The following is a 17,860-nucleotide window of genomic DNA, read 5'->3' as shown; positions in this document are numbered from 1 at the left end:
CAACAGGTTGCCAGCTGGGTCATCTCTGACTTGCAAAGTCCTACTTCTACTCCCGTTTTCTAGGGAGAAAACCTGATTCCATTCAGATTAAGAGGAGTGTTTCCCTTGTACCTCAAGGGCAGAATTTTGTAACGCTGTTAAATTCATGTTAATGCAAAAATTCATGTTTCCCTTTCTTCTGAGCACGCCCTGGCTGCCTGCATAACAGCACCTAGCTGTTGGCCAGGGGCAGCGGGACCCCGAGCTCCTGTGCACCCCAGACCCTGGCGTGGAGCGCCTGCCTGCGCGCCTGCTTGTGAATGCGTACACGGGCTCTGCCCACCAGCCTTTTAATGCGAGTGACATCAAAGCCCTGCCTGCTGGAGGAGGGGACCCACAATGCAATACGCAGGCAGACGTGGAGGCAGCTCCCATGGCCGCTGGCATCGCTGCTGCAGGCTGAGACCTCCATTGTCAGCCCTGGGGGGGCCGCCGGGGGCCAGGCCCTGCATGGGGGTGCAGGGAGAGGCCCAGCAGCATCAGGGCTGGGTTTAGGGGCTGTCTCCTGGGCTGGCTGGAGGGGGGTACAGGGAGGGAGTGTCACTGGGGGGGGGTGTCCTGCGGTGCTGGGGCTCGGGCGGGGAGCGGGGAGCTGCCCCCTGATCCCCCGGGAGCAGGGCTGCCATGAGCTCTCAGGATGAGCAGTTCCAAGCAGCAGCCCCTGACCCGGCGGCTCCCTCCGATGATGGCATGACCTGGTGGTACAGGTGGCTCTGCAGGATTGCCGGGGTCATCGGGGGCGTGTGTAAGTATCCCCGTCCCTCGCAGCCCAAAGGTTCCCCCTCGGCTCTGCTCGTGCATGCGAAAGCGCGTGTCAGGGGTCCTGCCTGCGCCTCGTTGGGGTCACCATTGTGTGTGGGGGGCGTGCCATGAAGTTTGGGGTTACGGGCTTGCGTGTGCTCTAGACATCAGTTTGCTGCGTTTCGGGCAGAGCTGCGGACATGCCTGCAGCGGGGTGGGTTTAGCTTGCACACGAGGGATGTGCTTTGCGCTCATGAACTTGCTGTACGTTGGCACCTGGGAGACGGGACGTCACGGGGGAATCTGCAAATCCTCGAGTTTCTTCCTGGCTGCAGCACTCGCTGGGAGTGGTGGGAGCAGCGGCCAAGCCCCTGGTCCTGCGGGAGGGCTGCGGGCAGATAAACCAGGGGGTGATTTTACGGCGAGCACCAGGCTCAGGGTGCTCAGCAGGGGCAGGTTCGGGGCTTGAAAAGGGGCCACGGGATTTGGTTCACCCTGTTTGACTGTCAGGTGTTTGTACGTTCCTGCAACTTGTTCTCTTTCCCCATCCTGGATGTCGGAGCATGCTTCCTGTTAACTCCTGTTGATCACAGGGGGCCTGGCTGTGGTGGTTTTTTTTGAAGGTGAATAATGGACTTGGTTTGTGTTGTGTGTTTTTAAGGGGTTCAGTCTTGGACATAGAGAAGAAGGGAGCCAGCGCACAGTGGAGCGAGTTGGCTGCGCTCTGAATTACCTGCTGCTGAAAAAAATTTTCCCAGGGAAAGAGACTTTGCAACTTTGCCAGAAATCAGCCTGTCCTGTAGTGCTGTTTTGCTACATTCTGTGGAGAGATTAATAGCTCTTAAAAGCAGGAGGGACTGTTATGACCGCTTAGTCTGATCTCCTGCAGAGCACAGGGTGGAGAATTTCTTCTGCTTCAGGTCCACGACTTCTAGTAAAACAAGAGTGTTTCTCAGCCAGTGCAGTCAGCCCTGATTTATTCCCTCAGCCGTAGTGTTTTATCTGATCCCCCTCTCCCATGCCTGCCTCTTGCCTCGGGACTTGGCTGCACAAGCCCACGGCGTTTTTGCAGCCAACCTTATAGACCGTGGTATCGTTGGGCAGGCTCGTTAGGGCCCTTTTTGGCTAGGCTGGTAAAACACACGCTGCTCTCGCAGTTTTATGTCTTAGGTGCTGAAATTCTGGAGGTGTGAAAAGATTTGGTAGGACTGCTTTTACAGGGCAAACCGTACTGGCCTCGCCGTGCTCTGCCTGGGGCCCCCGTGCTTCTGCTCCCGGCAGACGGCCACGGGACCAGCTGGGACGTGTCTCTGGTGCAGGTCCCAGGTGGGGGTTTGTGTAGCAGTGTCTTTCCCACGGGCCGGGGCTGTAGCCGGAGCCTCAGCGCTTTTTAAGTGGCCTTGGCCCATGCAGAGCTCAGGGGGCTGTGGATGGAGAGGGTGAGTGTTGGGTCACGTTGGTGGCATTGCCCACCTTGTGCTAGAGCAGCCCATGAGTGGCTTGAAAGCAGTGCAAGTCTTTGAAGACATATTTTTTTTTTCTCTGTCTTCATGTTTCAAAGCAGCTGAATTATACTTGGATTATTTTCCCAACCTTTTGTTCACAGCTCTGAGAACTCATGACTTGTTTTTAAAGGAAAGCTGAGAGTTTTACGTATCTGGGTGAGTCTGGGAGAAGAAACTTTAGGAAGAAGAGCCAGGCTCTTAACAGGATTGTTGATGATCTGGGGAGTCAGCCAGCTTGCTCTGGAGCCCTGTCTTGCTTCATGAGGTTCATGAGGCAGCATGAGACATGAACGCCTCTTAGGAGCAGGGAAATGGGGGACTGTGGAAAGAGGCAACCCTCCAACACCCCGTGCTGGTAATGGCCCTCTTCAAAATGCTCCGTGTTCAGCATCACCTTGTTGAAGGTGGACAGTTTGAAAAAGGGGTAAAACAGCAAGGCTGGAGTTGGCTGCTGTTTTCAGAGCTTGTTATGAAAGAACAGAACTCATTTATAAGGATTCTGAGTAACTGGCTTGTGGTCCTGCTACAGGGCTGGATTATTTCTTACAGAAGGAAAAATTCCCTGTAGAAAGGAAGAGAAGACTTTGTTGGTGGATGTGAGGCTGGCAGACAACGTCTACCACATGCAGACACCTGCAGCCCACAACGTGCTTAGGCCAGAAAGGTCCAGGGGCCAGAGCAGGAACAAGAACCACAAGGTTTGGGGTCTGTTTCTGGCTCTCGCACAGGCTGGCTTGGTGACCTTGGCCGTGTCCCTTCTCTCCCTTGTGTTCCTGTTTGTAAAAGGATGAGGAGAGTCTGTGGCTTTTGTAAAATGCTCTAGGAGCAAAAATAGGCTTGTGTTGAGGACAGTGACCAGCTGCTCGAAATGAATAGAGCCTTTGTGGGGGGTGGTGGTCTTCCCCCCTGTTTTAGCTCCCAGTTATTTGTGCTTCCTCAGGGATTCGGGGTGGGACAGCAGTGAAACAAATGGCAGAGCTGTCCGTCTTCCATAGCTTACGTGCCATCGAGCATTATCTGCATTTTAAACCCATTGCGAGGCCTCTGATTTGCAAAATGGAGTCTCTGGGTTGGCAGCTCTGTCCCCTTTTGGCTACTGAGGCAGGAGCCGATCCCGTCCCGGCGGGACAGGGATGTACCAGGCTGCTGTGGGATGTGCTGCTCTGCAAGGGAGCCTGAAGGTCACCCAGTCGTTATCTCTGTGGCTGTTGGCAGCCGCTGCCGAGTGCAGTGTTCCTGCGATTATAAACCTTTGACTCCTTTCCTGCTGGTCGGTGCTTGTGCTGACGTAGGGGCTTGCTCAGCTCCAGCTTGCTGGGTCATTAGTCCATTGGCAACCAGGGGGGTTGCTTAGCTGAGACTCCTGCAGGGATGCTTAGTGCTCAAGGGTTGTTTTGGGGTGTTTGAGGATAAAACCCTGGTTGGCTAGATTAAAAAAAAAAAAAAGTAAGGCCAAAAACCTTCTTGAAACAATAACATTCTGCTTCCCCAGGTTTGTTCTGTGGTTGAGATCAGGTTTGTAGCTCTGTGAATTGCTTGGGCCCCGTTCCGCCGTGCTGTTAAACAAGGCAGGGTTCTGCCCCAGCCCCTGCTGTGTTTTGAGGATAGTCGAGGTGCAGCTGATTTTTGCTGCTAATTACAAAGTGCCTAAAAATCACTTAACATTGTTTTCAGAAGTGTGCTTTGCTCGGTGAGGGCAAGTGTCAGAAGTTTGGTGCTTCCCCTGAGCTCCTCTCCTGTCAGCATCCAAGGGTCTGTTGGTCACAGGGAAGAATTAGAAACCTTCATGTCGTGCCCTGCTCTCCTGCTGCCCGCTGCTCCCAGCAATCCTCCTTGCCGTTGCTTTTCCAGCTCTCCAGCTGTTTGCATGTGTGACCGTGAGCAGATCATCCAACCCCAGTGCCTCAGTTTCCCTGTCGGTGTGGGTCCCTCTGTGATGGGAGGATGAGAAGTGCCCTTGGGGCATGGCTGGTAACGTCCTCTGGCATTTCTCCTCTGTTGGCTGATCTTGTTCTTGCAGGATTCTCCAAAAGATTTTTGGGTCCTGGGGAATAGTCCTCGGAAGCCTTTAAAAATAACCTGGTTTGGTTGTTTCCTAAAACCAGGAGGCCACTTGCTTGTGGGATGACCTTAGATCGGTCCTGTCAGAGGCCTGCAGCTGTTTCCCAGCCCAGTAAATAAAGATAACTGGTTTTAAGGGAACTTTGAGGATTCAGCAGTGACTGTTTAAAAGAAAACAAACGTGTGCCAGGCTTTTGAAGGTCAGGACTGCTCACAGCAGCCCTGCTCAGGGATCCCCTTAGCAAAACACGAGCAGGCAGCTGAAATACCTGAACCCAGGTTGCTCTTGTTCCCAGGGATGGACTCTGCTGCTCTCCATCATGCTGCTGGTCACCCCAAGGCAGCCTTTCAGGGCTATAGAGATTTTAGCCGGAGTTTCGCAGGGTGGTGGTGTTTGCTGTGGGCTCAGCCCGTGTCTCGCTGCCCTCCCAGCCTGGGCTCGGGTTCCCAGGTGTGAGCAGCAGCCAGCGGGTATCGGTGGAGGAAAAGGGCCGTATCGAGTGCCGGGAACGCTCTGCAAGTTTAATGAGGCAGGAGGGAGGCGCGTGCAGCCTCCGCTCGGATGCTCCTGCCCGGTTCCTCTCCTTGCGTTACAGAGCCAGGAGTGCTGGGGCTATTTTGGGCTCTGCTTCACCCGCTTCCACCTCTATTAGCAGAGACCCAAACTTGACTCTCTTCTGCCCATCTCTAGCGCAGAGACCGGGTTCACCTCTGCTTTATTTATTGTTTGCCCATGTGCCTTGGTGCTGCAGGTCGTGTTTGTGCTGAACTTTCCCTGTGCTGCTCAGAGACGGGTGCCTGCTGCGACCTTGGGTGCCTGCCGCGACCTCTTCGTTCATCCCGGGACAAAGCAGTAATTCCTTATCAAATAAACCCCAAGGTGCCACGTACGTGACTCCACGTAAAAGTGAATGGTCTGTTGTTTTGCCCAAGTGAAATAGTTGTGCGTGCGTCATGCTGAGACACCAAGTGTTCAGAGAAAAAGGATACCTGGCTGGAGGAGCTGGGAGGAAACCCTCTGCCCTGCATCCCGGGCTCCTCTTTGGGCCGTCAGACTTTTCCACCCGCCCTCCTGTGCTGGTCTGCACAGGCTGCTCTGCAGTGCCTAGAGGTGCTGGCTGAGGAGGGGTGTTCTGGGCAGCCCCTACTCTGCAAACCAGCCCAAAATACAGGACAGCAAGATCATGCTGGTGTGGCTGCAAGGTCCCGCTGCAGGGCAGAGCCGGAGGAGAAGCCAGCCCTGCCTGCTGGGCTCTGCCCTCGCTGCCCTGTGGGTTGCTCTGCATGGTCACCAAAAGCCTCTTTGCTTTCCAGCCTGTGCTGTCGCTGGTCTCTGGAACTGTGTCACCATCAACCCCCTGAACATCGCAGCTGGCGTGTGGATGATGTGAGCAGAGTTTCTTTTCTTTTTTTTCTGCCGGGAGGGAGGTTTGGTTAATCAGACACTGCTGAGCACGGGGCAGAGCTGCCTGGCCTGGGCAGTGGGCGCAAGTGAAACATCCGTCAGGCTCGGTGAATTGCCAGATCTTGCTCCATCGGGTGGGTTGAGACACCGGGTTTATTCTATTTATATTCTTTCTTTACCCCTTTTTAGGTAAATACTGAGATACCCTTATCCAAAAGGGCACCAGGGTTTGGGAGTGTCACGTTTTATCAGGAAGGGGGGAGGTTGTGCGGTGGGGTCCAGCCCCGCCATTCCCTTCTACTGGTGTTTAGCCATGGGAGCTGGTCCCCGGGGGACAGGGGACATTGCTGACCCTCTCTCTGGGCCCCGTGGGCAGGATTAACTCTGGTTTGCTCTACCTGGAGGCTCAACGCCTTCGTGCTGTTCCTGTGCGAAGCCCCCTTCTGCTGCCAGTTCATCGAGTTTGCGAACGCTGTCTCTGCGAGGGCGGACAAGCTGCGGCCCTGGCAGAAAGCTGCTTTCTACTGCGGGTGAGGATGCTCCCGGGGCGCGTTGTGGAGGTGAAGCCGTCTGGGAACCGCGTTGGGATGCAGGTCGTGATGGACGAGCATCCCCGCATCCCGTGGGGAGTGGGGCCCGGCTCTGAGGGCTGTCCCTCTCTTCCAGGATGGCTGTGTTCCCGGTCATGCTCAGCCTGACGCTGACCACGCTCTTTGGAAATGCCATTGCATTTGCCACCGGGGTCCTTTATGGCCTGTCGGCGCTCGGCAAAAAGTAAGAGAGATCTGTCTGCTTGTGGAGGGGAGGGTGGACCTCCAGCCCTCACCCCCACCTGCCTCCCTGAGCCTATGCTTTCCTCTTGTACTAACCATGCTTCCAAGTGTAAATGCTGCTGGAGAACATCTCCCTGCCACCATCCCCTGGGAGGGAGTGTCCTAGGATTTGCTGAAGCTCTGAGCTTTTCTTTGGGAGCTCAATCTAGGTTGCCCTGTGGGTCCCAGCCCTCTTTCTGCAGCCGTTGGATGGACGGGCTCAGCGCTGGGGGTGGTGGGGCGGCTTTGGAGAGGGCCAACAAGTCTCATTTCCCTCCTGGCATCCCTCTGCACAGAGAGGCCCTGGCCCTGGTTGGGAGACCTCTGTGCTAGTGCTTACCCACCATGGTGGGCACCCGGAGCCCACGTCCCCACGCTGTCCCTTCTCTCTGCAGGGGAGATGCCATTTCCTATGCCCGGATCCACCAGCAGCAGAAGCAAATGGATGAAGAGAAGCTCACAGGGACCCTAGAGGGTCAGGGTCTCTGAAGCACATGAGTTCGGGGTAACCTCTCCTGGACACTGAGATGTTGGTGAAGATACAGAAATCCACTCTGCCCTTCCCTCTGCCCACTCCCCTCTCTGTTACACCACGATTTCCCTGGACACTGCAGCAACTGGAAATCTCAGGGGCTGGGGCAGGCTGTGCCCTCTTCTCACACCAGCAGCCAGACTTTAGCGTGTTGGATCCTCTCTCTTCCTCAACCAACTATCTCACTGTCCCCTTATTTTTTAATTTTTTTTTTTTTTTTTGCTGCAGAGGTGCTGGCCCTTTGCGTGCTGCTTTCCAAGCCTGAATAGGTAGCCTTTCTTTGGAGTGATGCCTGATAATGAGCCGAGGATGCAGTGCTCATTTGGGAGCTGCTCTCTGGATGGGGTGAGGAGGGACAGAGCTGACGTGCCAGCTCCTCGCCTGCGCTGGTCTCATGGCAGTCAGGGAGCTGCTGGCCTCATCCCTGGGGTCACCTGCCATTGCACGTTACACGTGTTTAGTAACACTCTGTGGTGTGGCCGTTCCCAGGTGTAACACACTAACCCAGGGTTTAGCAATATGTGGTGATGCTTAAGCTTTGTCTTTTTCCATTGAGTATATTTTAATATGGGTCCAGTTAGGCCACGCATCGGGGGCATCGCTGCGTGGGAAAGGACTTCCAGCAAAAAACCCGTATGAAAACAATAACCATCTCTGCAGAGGAGCTGCCAGAGGTGCTGGGGCAGATCCTGGTACCTGCAAAGCACAGTCCCCCCTTCCTCTGGATACAGCTGCAGACAGTTACTGCGATTTACTTGAATAATAAGAATTAACTACTTTGTCTTAATAAGGGTACTTTTCCTAAGCTTCACTCTTTTACTGGGGAAGAAGGGAAGGGAGATTTGCTTTACCTCAGCTGAAAAAAGGTACTATTGCTGGAGCCAAGGGGGATTTTTGCTGGTGTAAGGGTTCCTGATGTGCAAGAGCATCCTTCTCCTGTGACCCTGGGGCTCTGCTCTGTTATCTCTCACTCCCCGCATCCCCTCCTGCTCCCGTGACCCATCCCTCTGCGCAAGGGACCTGCTCTTTGCTGCTGATACAGCCTTTCTCTTTGGGCTTATGTTCTTTTTGCGTCAGTCCTGGGCTGGTTTGGTACAGGAAGGCGGCACATTCTTCCTTTGCAAACGCAGAGAAGGATGCGCTGTTTCAGTGCGGGTAGCTGGGATGTCTTGCTGCTTTATTCCAGGCTCCATCAGTGGTTTTTGCATCATATTTTCTGTTTGCTTTGTATTACACAGAACAAAACTGCTCGCTAAGTCCAGGTCCCCTTCCTCTTGTCGTGGTTTCTTCTGGGGGTTTTAATTTATTTGATTTTACATGATTGCTTTTTATTTTGATTAGGAAAAAGGGGAATAATTTATTTCTAGTTATTTAAGTACTTTGATGGGACTCATTTTCTCTGGACATAAGAGAAAGGACTGTTCTGTTTCCTGTCCTTCAAAGGACTGCCTCATTTCATTGGGGGGTCTCTCTGAACCCAGGGGGAGCCTGGGATGCTGTAACTGGGATGCTGTAACTGGGATGCTGTAACTGGGATGCTGTAAAATCCTATTTCAGCCTTCAGAGTGTTTCTCAGACTTAGGAAATTGTGTTGTCCTTTGACCCCTCTGTCATCTTCTGGGCCACTGGCTTGACAAAGTTTGTTTTCTCCCTCTTCTGGTAGAGAGAAGGGAGGAAAACTGGGCTGTAACTGCTGGGTTGGAGGTCTGCACTCGCTCAGCAGTTATGGTGAGCAGTGGCAGCCGGGGCTGCAGCCTGTTCTCCCCGCCCTGCCCTGGGAGCTGAGCTCCTGCTCCCACCAACACTTTGTGGTCCCATCGGAGTCACCGGGGTACCAGAGGGGCTGCGCTGGGGTCTGAGAAACACTGCTGGAGGCTGAGGGGTGTCTGCAGGAAGGATCTGTCTGCCAGCCGCTCTGTGGCTTCTGAGCAGTGTTGTGTTGTAAAATATCTATATAACATCTCCTTCCTCTAGGTACGGTGCGTGTTCACGTTAGCTGGACGACACCAGCACAGCCCTGGCAGAGCCTGGGATGGAGCTGCTGCTGGAGGGCTGGCTGGGTGCGGGTGTAGCGGGAGCATTGCAGTAGGAGCAGAGCAGTCCCCGGAGATCGGGGTCTGAGCTGCCAGCTACTGTTCTTCCGTGGAGTTCAGGGAGGTGTGAGGATTTACACCAGCCAGGAGCGTGGCTGGGGTTTATTTACACATGCAGCTGGATGCTGGGTAGTCACTTTGCACTAAGCTCCTTTCCCCCCCTGGGCCTCTGGACCGGGGTTGCTCTGACACCAGCTTGTCTGGGAAGCAGAGCAGGCACCGCCAGCCCAGCTGCAGCTCCTTTCAGTAAAGGCTGTGCCGTGTCGGAGCCCCCCTGCTCTGGGCTGATCCCTGTTGCATTACCTGGGGCATTGTCCTTCCCTGTGCGTGTGTGCAGGGACCACAGCGTGGGTCACGGTCCCTGTGGTGATGGGGTGCTGCGGGGGAACAGCCCCTCTGCCCTCCAAGCCAGTGCTGTCCCCGTGCGGTACCTGTGCTGGGTGGTTCGAGGGCGGAGTCCTGCCTAGCAAACAGGACATCTGCTTTGATTTCAGGGGGGTTTGGGGAGTTAAGTAGTGTTTAGTAGAGGAACGTTGCAGACTGATGCACGTAGCATGTCTTTGGTAGTGACTGCTTTGCCCTGTGAGTAGTTCCACAGTAGCTTTAGTGATAAGAAGGAAAAGGCAAAGCAGAGGCGATAGAGTAACGCTTGCGGGCTCGTCTATGCCCACGGTGATGAACCACAGAACTGGTAGGACCCTCCCTGGCTTCACCTGCTTGCTGCTGATCTGTGGCATTAGAACAGTCCCTGGGGCTGGCACAGGCAGACACTGCTCTGGGTCACCTGGAGGGCTCATCGGCACGGATGGGTCTGCTCTGCTCCTTGGCACCAACGACAGAAGTCCCTTGGACACCAGCAGTACAGTCACCCTTGTTTTGTGGCAGTTGGGTCTGACACTGGGGCCAAGGCAAGCGAACAATCTGCATCGGCTCTGCCACCGTTAGCAGGTTGCAAAGCTCAGCTCTGAGCTCAACACTTTTGTTGGAAATGGGCCTGAGGGACTCTTCTGTAAGAGCTGAGCTGGAGCCTTTGGCCACAATGCTTAAAGACACGGGGTCTGCTCAGTGTCTTTGTGCCTGCCGCAACAGGAGGTGTCACAGATCCGTGCTCCAAGAGTGCTCCCTCCTACAGATGCGTGTCTGGAGTGGGAGCTCTTGGGAATTTGGGCTGTCTGTGATGCAGCTGAAACCAAGCCAGATGCTGTCATCATTGCAGACGTGGCCTCCTGACAGCACCCATGGCTTTCAGGAGCTGTAGTGACAGTTAGTGGATGGTCTCACCTCTGTGTGGGCAAGAGACTGTTTTTGTGAAGATAGAAAGGACCTTTAGAGTAGTAGCATCACAGTAGTTAATATGCCCATTCACAGTGCATGGTGGTTACTAATTGTGTTTAGAGGCACCATCAGGGTGCGTGGAGCTGTGTAAGGATAAATGAAGTTAAAAGCCCTGCTGTAGAGATTTTACAGGCTCAACCCAATCCCTGCTGATGGTGTCCAGGCTGGAGCTAACCCATGGGGTCTCTATGGAAGAGATTTTGCTTCCCAGGTCTTGGAAAGGCCTCTTGGGAGACGATGGGATGGAAGTTTTGTTACAGGAGAACTCAAGTGGGTGAGGCATTGACTACAGTGAGTTGTTGACACCAAGCGTGGAAAGACACCTGGGTACTGGCAGCACATGTGCACTTACTAAGGGACTGTTGCACCGTTCACCCCGTGAGCTGTGCACTTCTTACCCACGTGCATTTATACAGTGTGCAACTCTTCCATGTCCCATTCGGTCATGAAGTTGACAGCACTTGTGCATATTAGCTCCACTGTCCCCTGGGGCTCTCCATTGGGCGTGAAGAGAAGAGCAGAAGCTCACTTGCTGCTGTGTACCCAGACCTCCTTGCTCTAGGCAGGAGCTGATTTTGTAACACCAATTGATTCTCTGTGTGTGCAGTGAATAAAAAGACCATTCTACCTCTGGAAAGAGCCACTGTGATTTCTCAGACTCTAAATGTTGTAGCAAAAATCCCTCAGACTTTCTATATTGAAGAAAGGAGGTCACTCAGAAAATACTTCTCCAATGAGGTTCTCACAGGACCTGAAGAGTCCAACCTCATTTCATATTTGGGCATTTCCTCCTTAGGCTGAGCCCTGAGAAGCTCAATTCATCTTTGTCATTTTTTCCTCAGGAAAAAACATCCACTGTCTTCAGGGAAGGGTTTCACTGAAGTGAAGATATCAAGACCCTGGTCCATAGCCATGTGAGAAAGAGAATGCTCTAGCACAAGGCTGCCAGAGATCCTGATCTTCAGAAGGTCAGTGGAAACCAGAAGCTCTTGAGACCTCTCGTAATCAGGCCATGCTTAGAAACAGTCATATTCCAGCCAGGGCTGAACATCTTTCTGGAAATGGGTGTCAGCTGCAAAGGTTAGCTCTAATACTGAATTTTCTCTGTGGTTTTGATTTTGGCCCATCTCTCTTCCTCTGTCCCAGACTGCTTTAAATGAATCCTCTGATAAAGCACATTTTCTCTTAGGTGATTTCTCTCATCTCCTGCTGCAGGGGATCGAAACAGTAGCTAGCATATCTTGAGATCTGGGTCAAATATGCTGTGTTACCCCATGCTTCCTGAATGTTCAAGGAATGGGATGACACAAGCATCTCCACCAGCCCTCTGGGTGCCAAGTGCATTCCCAGAGGTTGGACAAACGCTTGGGCAAACCATCTCCCAGCTCAGCCTTTGTTGTTCTGCCCTGTTGGGAGGAGTTAGGTTGGATGTGATACTCAGCAAGGCCATTCATTCCTCACAGCCATAACTACATCCTGCAGCTGTGTTTTACCTAAGGTTGGGCTCTAAAAAAAATAAAGTCCTTAATCTTGCAGGACACACAGGAAAGGGGTAAGAGCAATTTGCTACCAACTATGCAGTTGAAACCTCAAAGTGATGGAGGTGGAGGCTCCACACACAACTGTGATGGAGGCGCATCCATCTTCCTCTTTGTGGATGAGTAAAACCCTGGGGTGGGAAGGACCCATCCCAGTATGAAGTATTGTCAGTACCTACTGTGGCTTTCCTGCAGTGAATCACTTGCACTACAGCTGAATGTTTGTCTGTTCCTGTTCTTTGTTTTGTCCTGGATTTTCGTTGTGAACTGTATTTGGTCTTGTTCATTAGGCTTCTAGTGTAATGTGTGTGTTTTAGAGCAATAAAATGTGGCAGCTTTTTATACAAAATATCTGTCTCTGTCTCTTTCAAAGTCCTTAAGTACAGGAGACTCATTGGGGAAGCTGCAGCTCTGGTCTCCTTGTTGTGGTCCTGGTCTACCTCTCCCATCCCACACAGAATCACAGAATCAATCAGGTTGGAAGAGCCCTCTGGGATCATCGAGTCTAACCATTGCCCTGACACCACCACGTCAACTAGACCAGGGCACTAAGTGCCCTGTCCAGTCTTTTCTTAAACACCTCCAGAGATGGTGACTCCACCACCTCCCACCCGCCTGCAGCTCCATTCTCTGCAAATCAAGGCGACATCGTGCAGTTGGAGGCAAAACTCTTTTATTCTTGCAGCTACATAATGAACTTTTGCCAAAATGTCTCCAGCTGTTAACTCTATTCCAGCCAGACCCTGGGGCTCTCAGACTGCTTGGGTCGCTGCTGAGCAAAGGAGGCGCATGTTCTCATGTCTGCAGCCACACTTTTTATTTTCCAGGACATCTTTATCTCCAGCCTGGCGCTGGTTACCTGGTCCCATACCTCAGATTGATATGTTGCCTGGAGAGTAACAGGTAGTGTTGAATGACAGGAAGAGAAGGTAAAGTTCCAGTTGGCAACTTCTACATCCAAAGCAAGATGGTCATTGCCACCTGTTCCTCTCCCATTGCCTTTGCGGAGAGTTCCAGCCTCCACCTCCAGCAGCACAACCGTTTTCTTTCTTGCCCTTGAGCATGTGGACTGGTGGCCCAGTGTGGCTGGCAGATGGGAAGTCCTACCGCATGAACGACCTCCGCCCAGTCCTGAAGAAGGCCTCGATCTGTTCCAGGGACCTGCCTTTGGTTTCTGGAACACAGCAGCCTGTGAATAAGATGTTCATGGCAGAGATGATAGCGAAGAATAGGAAAGGCACCTCGAGGCCGAAGGCTTCCTGGAAAGTGGGACAGAAAACAGACATGAGCTGGTGCAGAGCAGGTCTGAGAAGGGGCTGCCAGACACCATCCTGGGGCAGTACCCACCACGACCCGGAGGAAGAACTGGGTGAGGGTGAAGGCTGTCAGCCAGCTCACGACAACACAGAGGCCTGAGGCCACACCACGGGCTTTCAGAGGGAGTATCTCTGACATCAGCAGCCAAGTGATGGGGCCCCAGCCCATGGCATAACCTGCAGAGAAGGAGGGGGAAGTGAGGCTGTTGAGGCTTCAAAGCCCACTGGGGAGTGCAGAAGAGCCCTGTGCAATCCTGTCCTGTTCCCGTATCAATCATTATTCCTCCCATGCATGCTCTGTCAGTCCTCAAAGTGACTTCAGATGCCATCTTTCTTGGTCTTCCAGGGACATCTGTCTGCCTTCCAAATCCAAGCCCAAATCTCCTTCCTCCATATCACCCTGCCTCAGATGAGAAACATCCCCCCCACACACAGGCTGGTACCCAGCCCTGTGCTGTAGGTCCTGGGCTCTCACTCTCTGCACCTACCCATGATGAAGAACATGGTTGCCAGGAGGGGGATGAGGGTGATGTAGTTGGTCGGCTCAGCAGGAAGGTTGACAGAGCTCACCAGGGTCTTGTTAGCAATAGTGCCATTCTGAGAAGCTGGCACAAAGTGCACATAGAGCCCCATGGTTAGGTTGGAGACCAACATGACACCAGCTGTGGAGACATGCAACAGCACAGTGGGACCAATGGGTGAGTGATCCCCTCCATGCTAAGGGCTGAGCTCCTGGGAGCACCTCTGCTCAGGAGCTGAGCCACCACCAAAGGAAAGACACTCCCCTCCCTGCCCGAGTCCCACATGGCTGAAGTTTTCACTCCTGCATGTTCACAGAGCTCCTGGAAATCCTTAAATAAAAGCTTCCTTTGTACAACAGTGGGAGAGAGACGTACCCGATACAAAAAGAAGAATCTTCCTCCCAGCTTTATCCATCGACACAGCAGCAATTGCCACCGAGAACAGACGCACCAAGCCAACAAGAGCTGCATCGTACTCTGGTTTCTGCAACGGCAAAAGCAGTGGGGAAGCTGAGATGGGACATTCTGTGATTCTGGGAACAGGCAGGCTCCTACATGTGTTGCCATGACCCTGGCTGATGACTTTGTCAAAGCTATAGTAAGACACGGGAGAACAAGAGCCTGAAGCTCAGAGGAGGAGAGTGGGGAGACAGTGGGGCCAGTTCTGCTCCCCATCCTCATGCAGCCTTTTGCAGGGCAGGTGCTTTAAAAAAGGCTTCAGAGTTGGGGTCTTAGAGCCACAGGGGACGTGGAGTGTTGGGCAGCCATCACTGAAGTCAAGGCAGGCCGAGCACGGACTGAACCCCAGGGCTCACCAGGATGACGGATGTTTTCTTGAATATTGGCTGCAGGTACACGAGGATGCAGGTGACACCGGAGAGCTGCTGTAGGAACCTCATCCCCACCGCGATCAGGATGGGCTTGTAAATGAAGGGGTCCTTGATCTCGGCACAGGAAACCCGCCGGCTCTGAAGGGGGCAAAGCCAGAAAGCTGAGGTGTTACCACCTCTGGGCACCACCATGGCACCCAAAAGATGGCTCAGGAATTGCCCAAAGGAGGCTGGATTTTGCAGTTTTCACATTACATCTCCCCCCTGCTGGTGGTGAGCCCCATCCCCTCCTCACCTGCTTCCTCACGCTGTCCTTGATCTGCTCATACTCCCTGGCGTAGTCCGTGTCCTTGCCCCGCAGCCAGCACAGCGACCGCAGGGCCTCGTCCTCCTTCCCCTGGGAGAGCAGGAACCGGGGCGAGTTGGGCATGAAGCAGAGCAGGACGATCATTGCAAGCACAGGCACCTCCCCTGCGACGGCCAGCCAGCGCCAGTCCAGGACCAGCCCTGCCAGAGCAGCACAGTTAGGAGGGGGGTCCTGGCCTTGCCTCCATGTGGGCACCCTGACAGCAGAGATTTAGTAAATCCAGGGGGAAAAAAAATAATTTCAAAAACTAGAGGAAGATTTTCAATATTTTTCTGCCCACAGAGAAGCATTTTCCGCAGTTGTTCAATATGGGGAAATTCCAGCAAGCTCCCTCAAATCTTAGAGGATCCAGCAAGATCCTGCAGCAACCAGGGCCTAGGCTGGCAGGAGATGCACCCACAGTTGATCCCATGCCACCCTTCAGTCCTGATGAAACCTCAGCAGGGCCCGGGCCTTCAGGCAAGGTGATGGCCACGGGTCCATGCGGGTTATGGATTTATCCCTCTGAGCAAACACACAAGGGTGGGTTATGCACGGGTGGTCCTCTCCGGACCCCCTTTGCACACCCGTGGCGGTGGTTGTGAGCTGGGAGGGAGGGGAAGGAATCCATCAGCTTGCTGAGGAAGTTGTTTAAAATAACCTCCCCTTCCCTAAGGTCTCACCAAGGGTTTCATGCCCTCCAAACCCCGAGATACTTGCCCAGCGCGTATAGGATGAGGGATCCCAGCACTGCCATGATCTGAGGACAAGCGCCCAGCATGCCTCTGACCCCGGGGTGGGAGATCTCTGAGATGTAGACCTGGAGCAGGACAACACGCACTTAACTAAGCTGCCTTGTACAGCCGTCACCACCCAAACCTGTCCTCTGGTCACCCACTGCAGCTGGGGGCAAGCAAACTGCTGGGAAACTGCTCTCTCGGGGTAGCAACCTGACAGGTCTGGCAGCAGGAGGTGGTTGTGGCAGGGGGACAGGACAGCCCTGCAGGCACCACCGCCTCCCTCCCACACCCCAGCGCAGGAGGAGTGCTCCAGGCTCAGCCTCTCATTACTGGAAAGACGTGCCCCAGGGTTACTCAATTCTTGCCTTCCCCTCTGCACGCAACAGGAGGTTGATGTTCGGTAAACACGGGAGGAACCGGGCAGGGAGCAAGGACCTGCCTTCCCTTTTCTGGGGGGCAGCTTGGGCTGGCCAGGCCAGGGCCGCTAACCCAGCACCTCCTCCCCATCCCCAATCGCCCGGCTGCAGCCCTGGAGCTCTGCCCGTGCCTCCAAAGAGCAGCGGGATGCAGCTACGGCACCGTCCCACCTCCCACCACGCAGATCCCCAGCGGCACATTACCGGGATGGAGGCGGACGTCACGCCGCCGGCGTAGCCCGTCAGCACGCGGCCCAGCAGCAGCATCCCGACGCTCTGGGCGCCGGCCATCAGCGCGTATCCCGCGGCCGAGGGCAGCGCCGAGAACATGATGCTCAGCTTGCGGCCCAGGCGGTCGTTGAGCAGCATGGTGCTGAGCCCCCCCGCCGCCGCTCCCAGCGTGAACACCGACTGCGGGGAGACACCCAGAAGGGTCTCGGTGGGTCTGGGCTCCCCCCTGAGCACCCACTGGCTCTGCCCCCCGCCCCTGGCAGGGACAGCCCCGCTCCTTACCCCGAACCAGGATGCCGTGTGCTGGTCCAGCCTCAGCATGGGGCTGGGCTGAGCCTCCAGGGCCGGGATGACGGGCGAGGGGTAAACCAGGGCGAAGCCGAAGCTGAAGTTCCCCAGGACAGCGGCAAACACCGCCAGGTAGAGCCGCTCGTTGTGGAGGCTCCTGAGGGAGGGATGGAGCGAGAAGGATGCGTTGGGTGCTCTTATCGCACCCAGCAGGAACTTTAACTCCGTCTTGCAGCTTCCCCCAGCCCTCACCAAGGCTCTCAAGACGCCCACAGAGGGGTTTTCCCTGGGAATGGCCCCGCATAGCCCCAGGCTGGGGGGGTTTCTCGGAGGGGAGCAGCAGCTGCTCCTGCTGTGGGGCGGGGGGTGACACCCCATCCCCCCGGGCACCGCCGATGCTTTCCTCTGCGCCGGGCGGTTTTCAGCGGGTTCAACGAATGGAGAAAAGCAGAAGCTGCAGCCGGGCAGCACCACGGACCCAGCTGGCACCCAGCTTCTCCCAGCAGAGCAGGGAGAGGGCTCCTTCCACGGCGCCCGTGCCCCCCAGCAGGACCTTATGCCCCACAAGAGTTCGATGCCCAAAAGCACACATCCCCGCAGCTCTCCCAGGCAGCACCACACATCCTGGGCAGGATGAGACCCCACCTCAAGGCCACTCAGGAGTGACAGCAGCAAGAAGCAGCTCTCCCACGGGCTCCCCCCAGCCCAGCACTCTCAGGATGGGGGGCACAGCCCACCCCACATCCCAGCCCTTACCGCAGGTACTCCTTGTCGAGCCTCTTGCCAGCGCTCCCGGGGAAGGTCCGATACGAGGAGCTCGTCTTCCTCACGAGGGGCTCCCGCACGCTCGGATCCATGGCAGTGCCGCGGCCGGTGCCCGTCGTGGCACGGGTGCCGCTTCACTCGTGGCCGGATGCTCGGGGCTGCCTCGGGGGACAGGGAGGAAGAGGCAGCTGAAAGCGAAAGGGGAGAGGCTGCCTGGCGTTGCCTAATCAGAGAAATCTGTGCCTCGTGGGCTTGCGCCCGGCCAGCCTCCTGGGAGGAAACTGGGGGGGTCAGAAAACCAGCAGGCAAAGAGCTGTGGGGAAACAATGGTGCCCTGCAGCCTTCA

The 17,860-nt window shown here is 54.9% G+C and overlaps 2 protein-coding genes across 2 annotated transcripts; one reads left to right on the top strand and one right to left on the bottom strand.

Annotated features, from left to right (window-relative positions):
* Window positions 1–663: 663 nt before the first annotated feature.
* On the top strand, window positions 664–7,248 carry CACFD1 (calcium channel flower domain containing 1). The gene is made up of 5 exons (XM_068414125.1): window positions 664–784; window positions 5,661–5,733; window positions 6,156–6,281; window positions 6,418–6,525; window positions 6,959–7,248. Exons 1-5 carry the CDS (start codon window positions 664–666, stop codon window positions 7,050–7,052), a joined length of 522 nt encoding a protein of 173 aa, XP_068270226.1. The 3' UTR covers window positions 7,053–7,248.
* A 5,916-nt stretch (window positions 7,249–13,164) lies between these two features.
* On the bottom strand, window positions 13,165–17,606 carry SLC2A6 (solute carrier family 2 member 6). Its single transcript, XM_068414000.1, has 10 exons — window positions 17,506–17,606; window positions 16,744–16,906; window positions 16,435–16,641; window positions 15,795–15,894; window positions 15,024–15,235; window positions 14,714–14,866; window positions 14,274–14,382; window positions 13,866–14,039; window positions 13,409–13,554; window positions 13,165–13,320 (listed from the first exon to the last, which is right to left on the bottom strand). Exons 1-10 carry the CDS (start codon window positions 17,604–17,606, stop codon window positions 13,165–13,167), a joined length of 1,521 nt encoding a protein of 506 aa, XP_068270101.1.
* Window positions 17,607–17,860: the final 254 nt, after the last annotated feature.

Source organism: Nyctibius grandis, chromosome 16, assembly GCF_013368605.1.
Source record: "Nyctibius grandis isolate bNycGra1 chromosome 16, bNycGra1.pri, whole genome shotgun sequence".
Lineage (NCBI taxonomy): Eukaryota > Metazoa > Chordata > Aves > Nyctibiiformes > Nyctibiidae > Nyctibius > Nyctibius grandis.
Note: the sequence above shows the minus strand (reverse complement) of the source record. Positions and strands in the feature narration are given on the sequence as shown.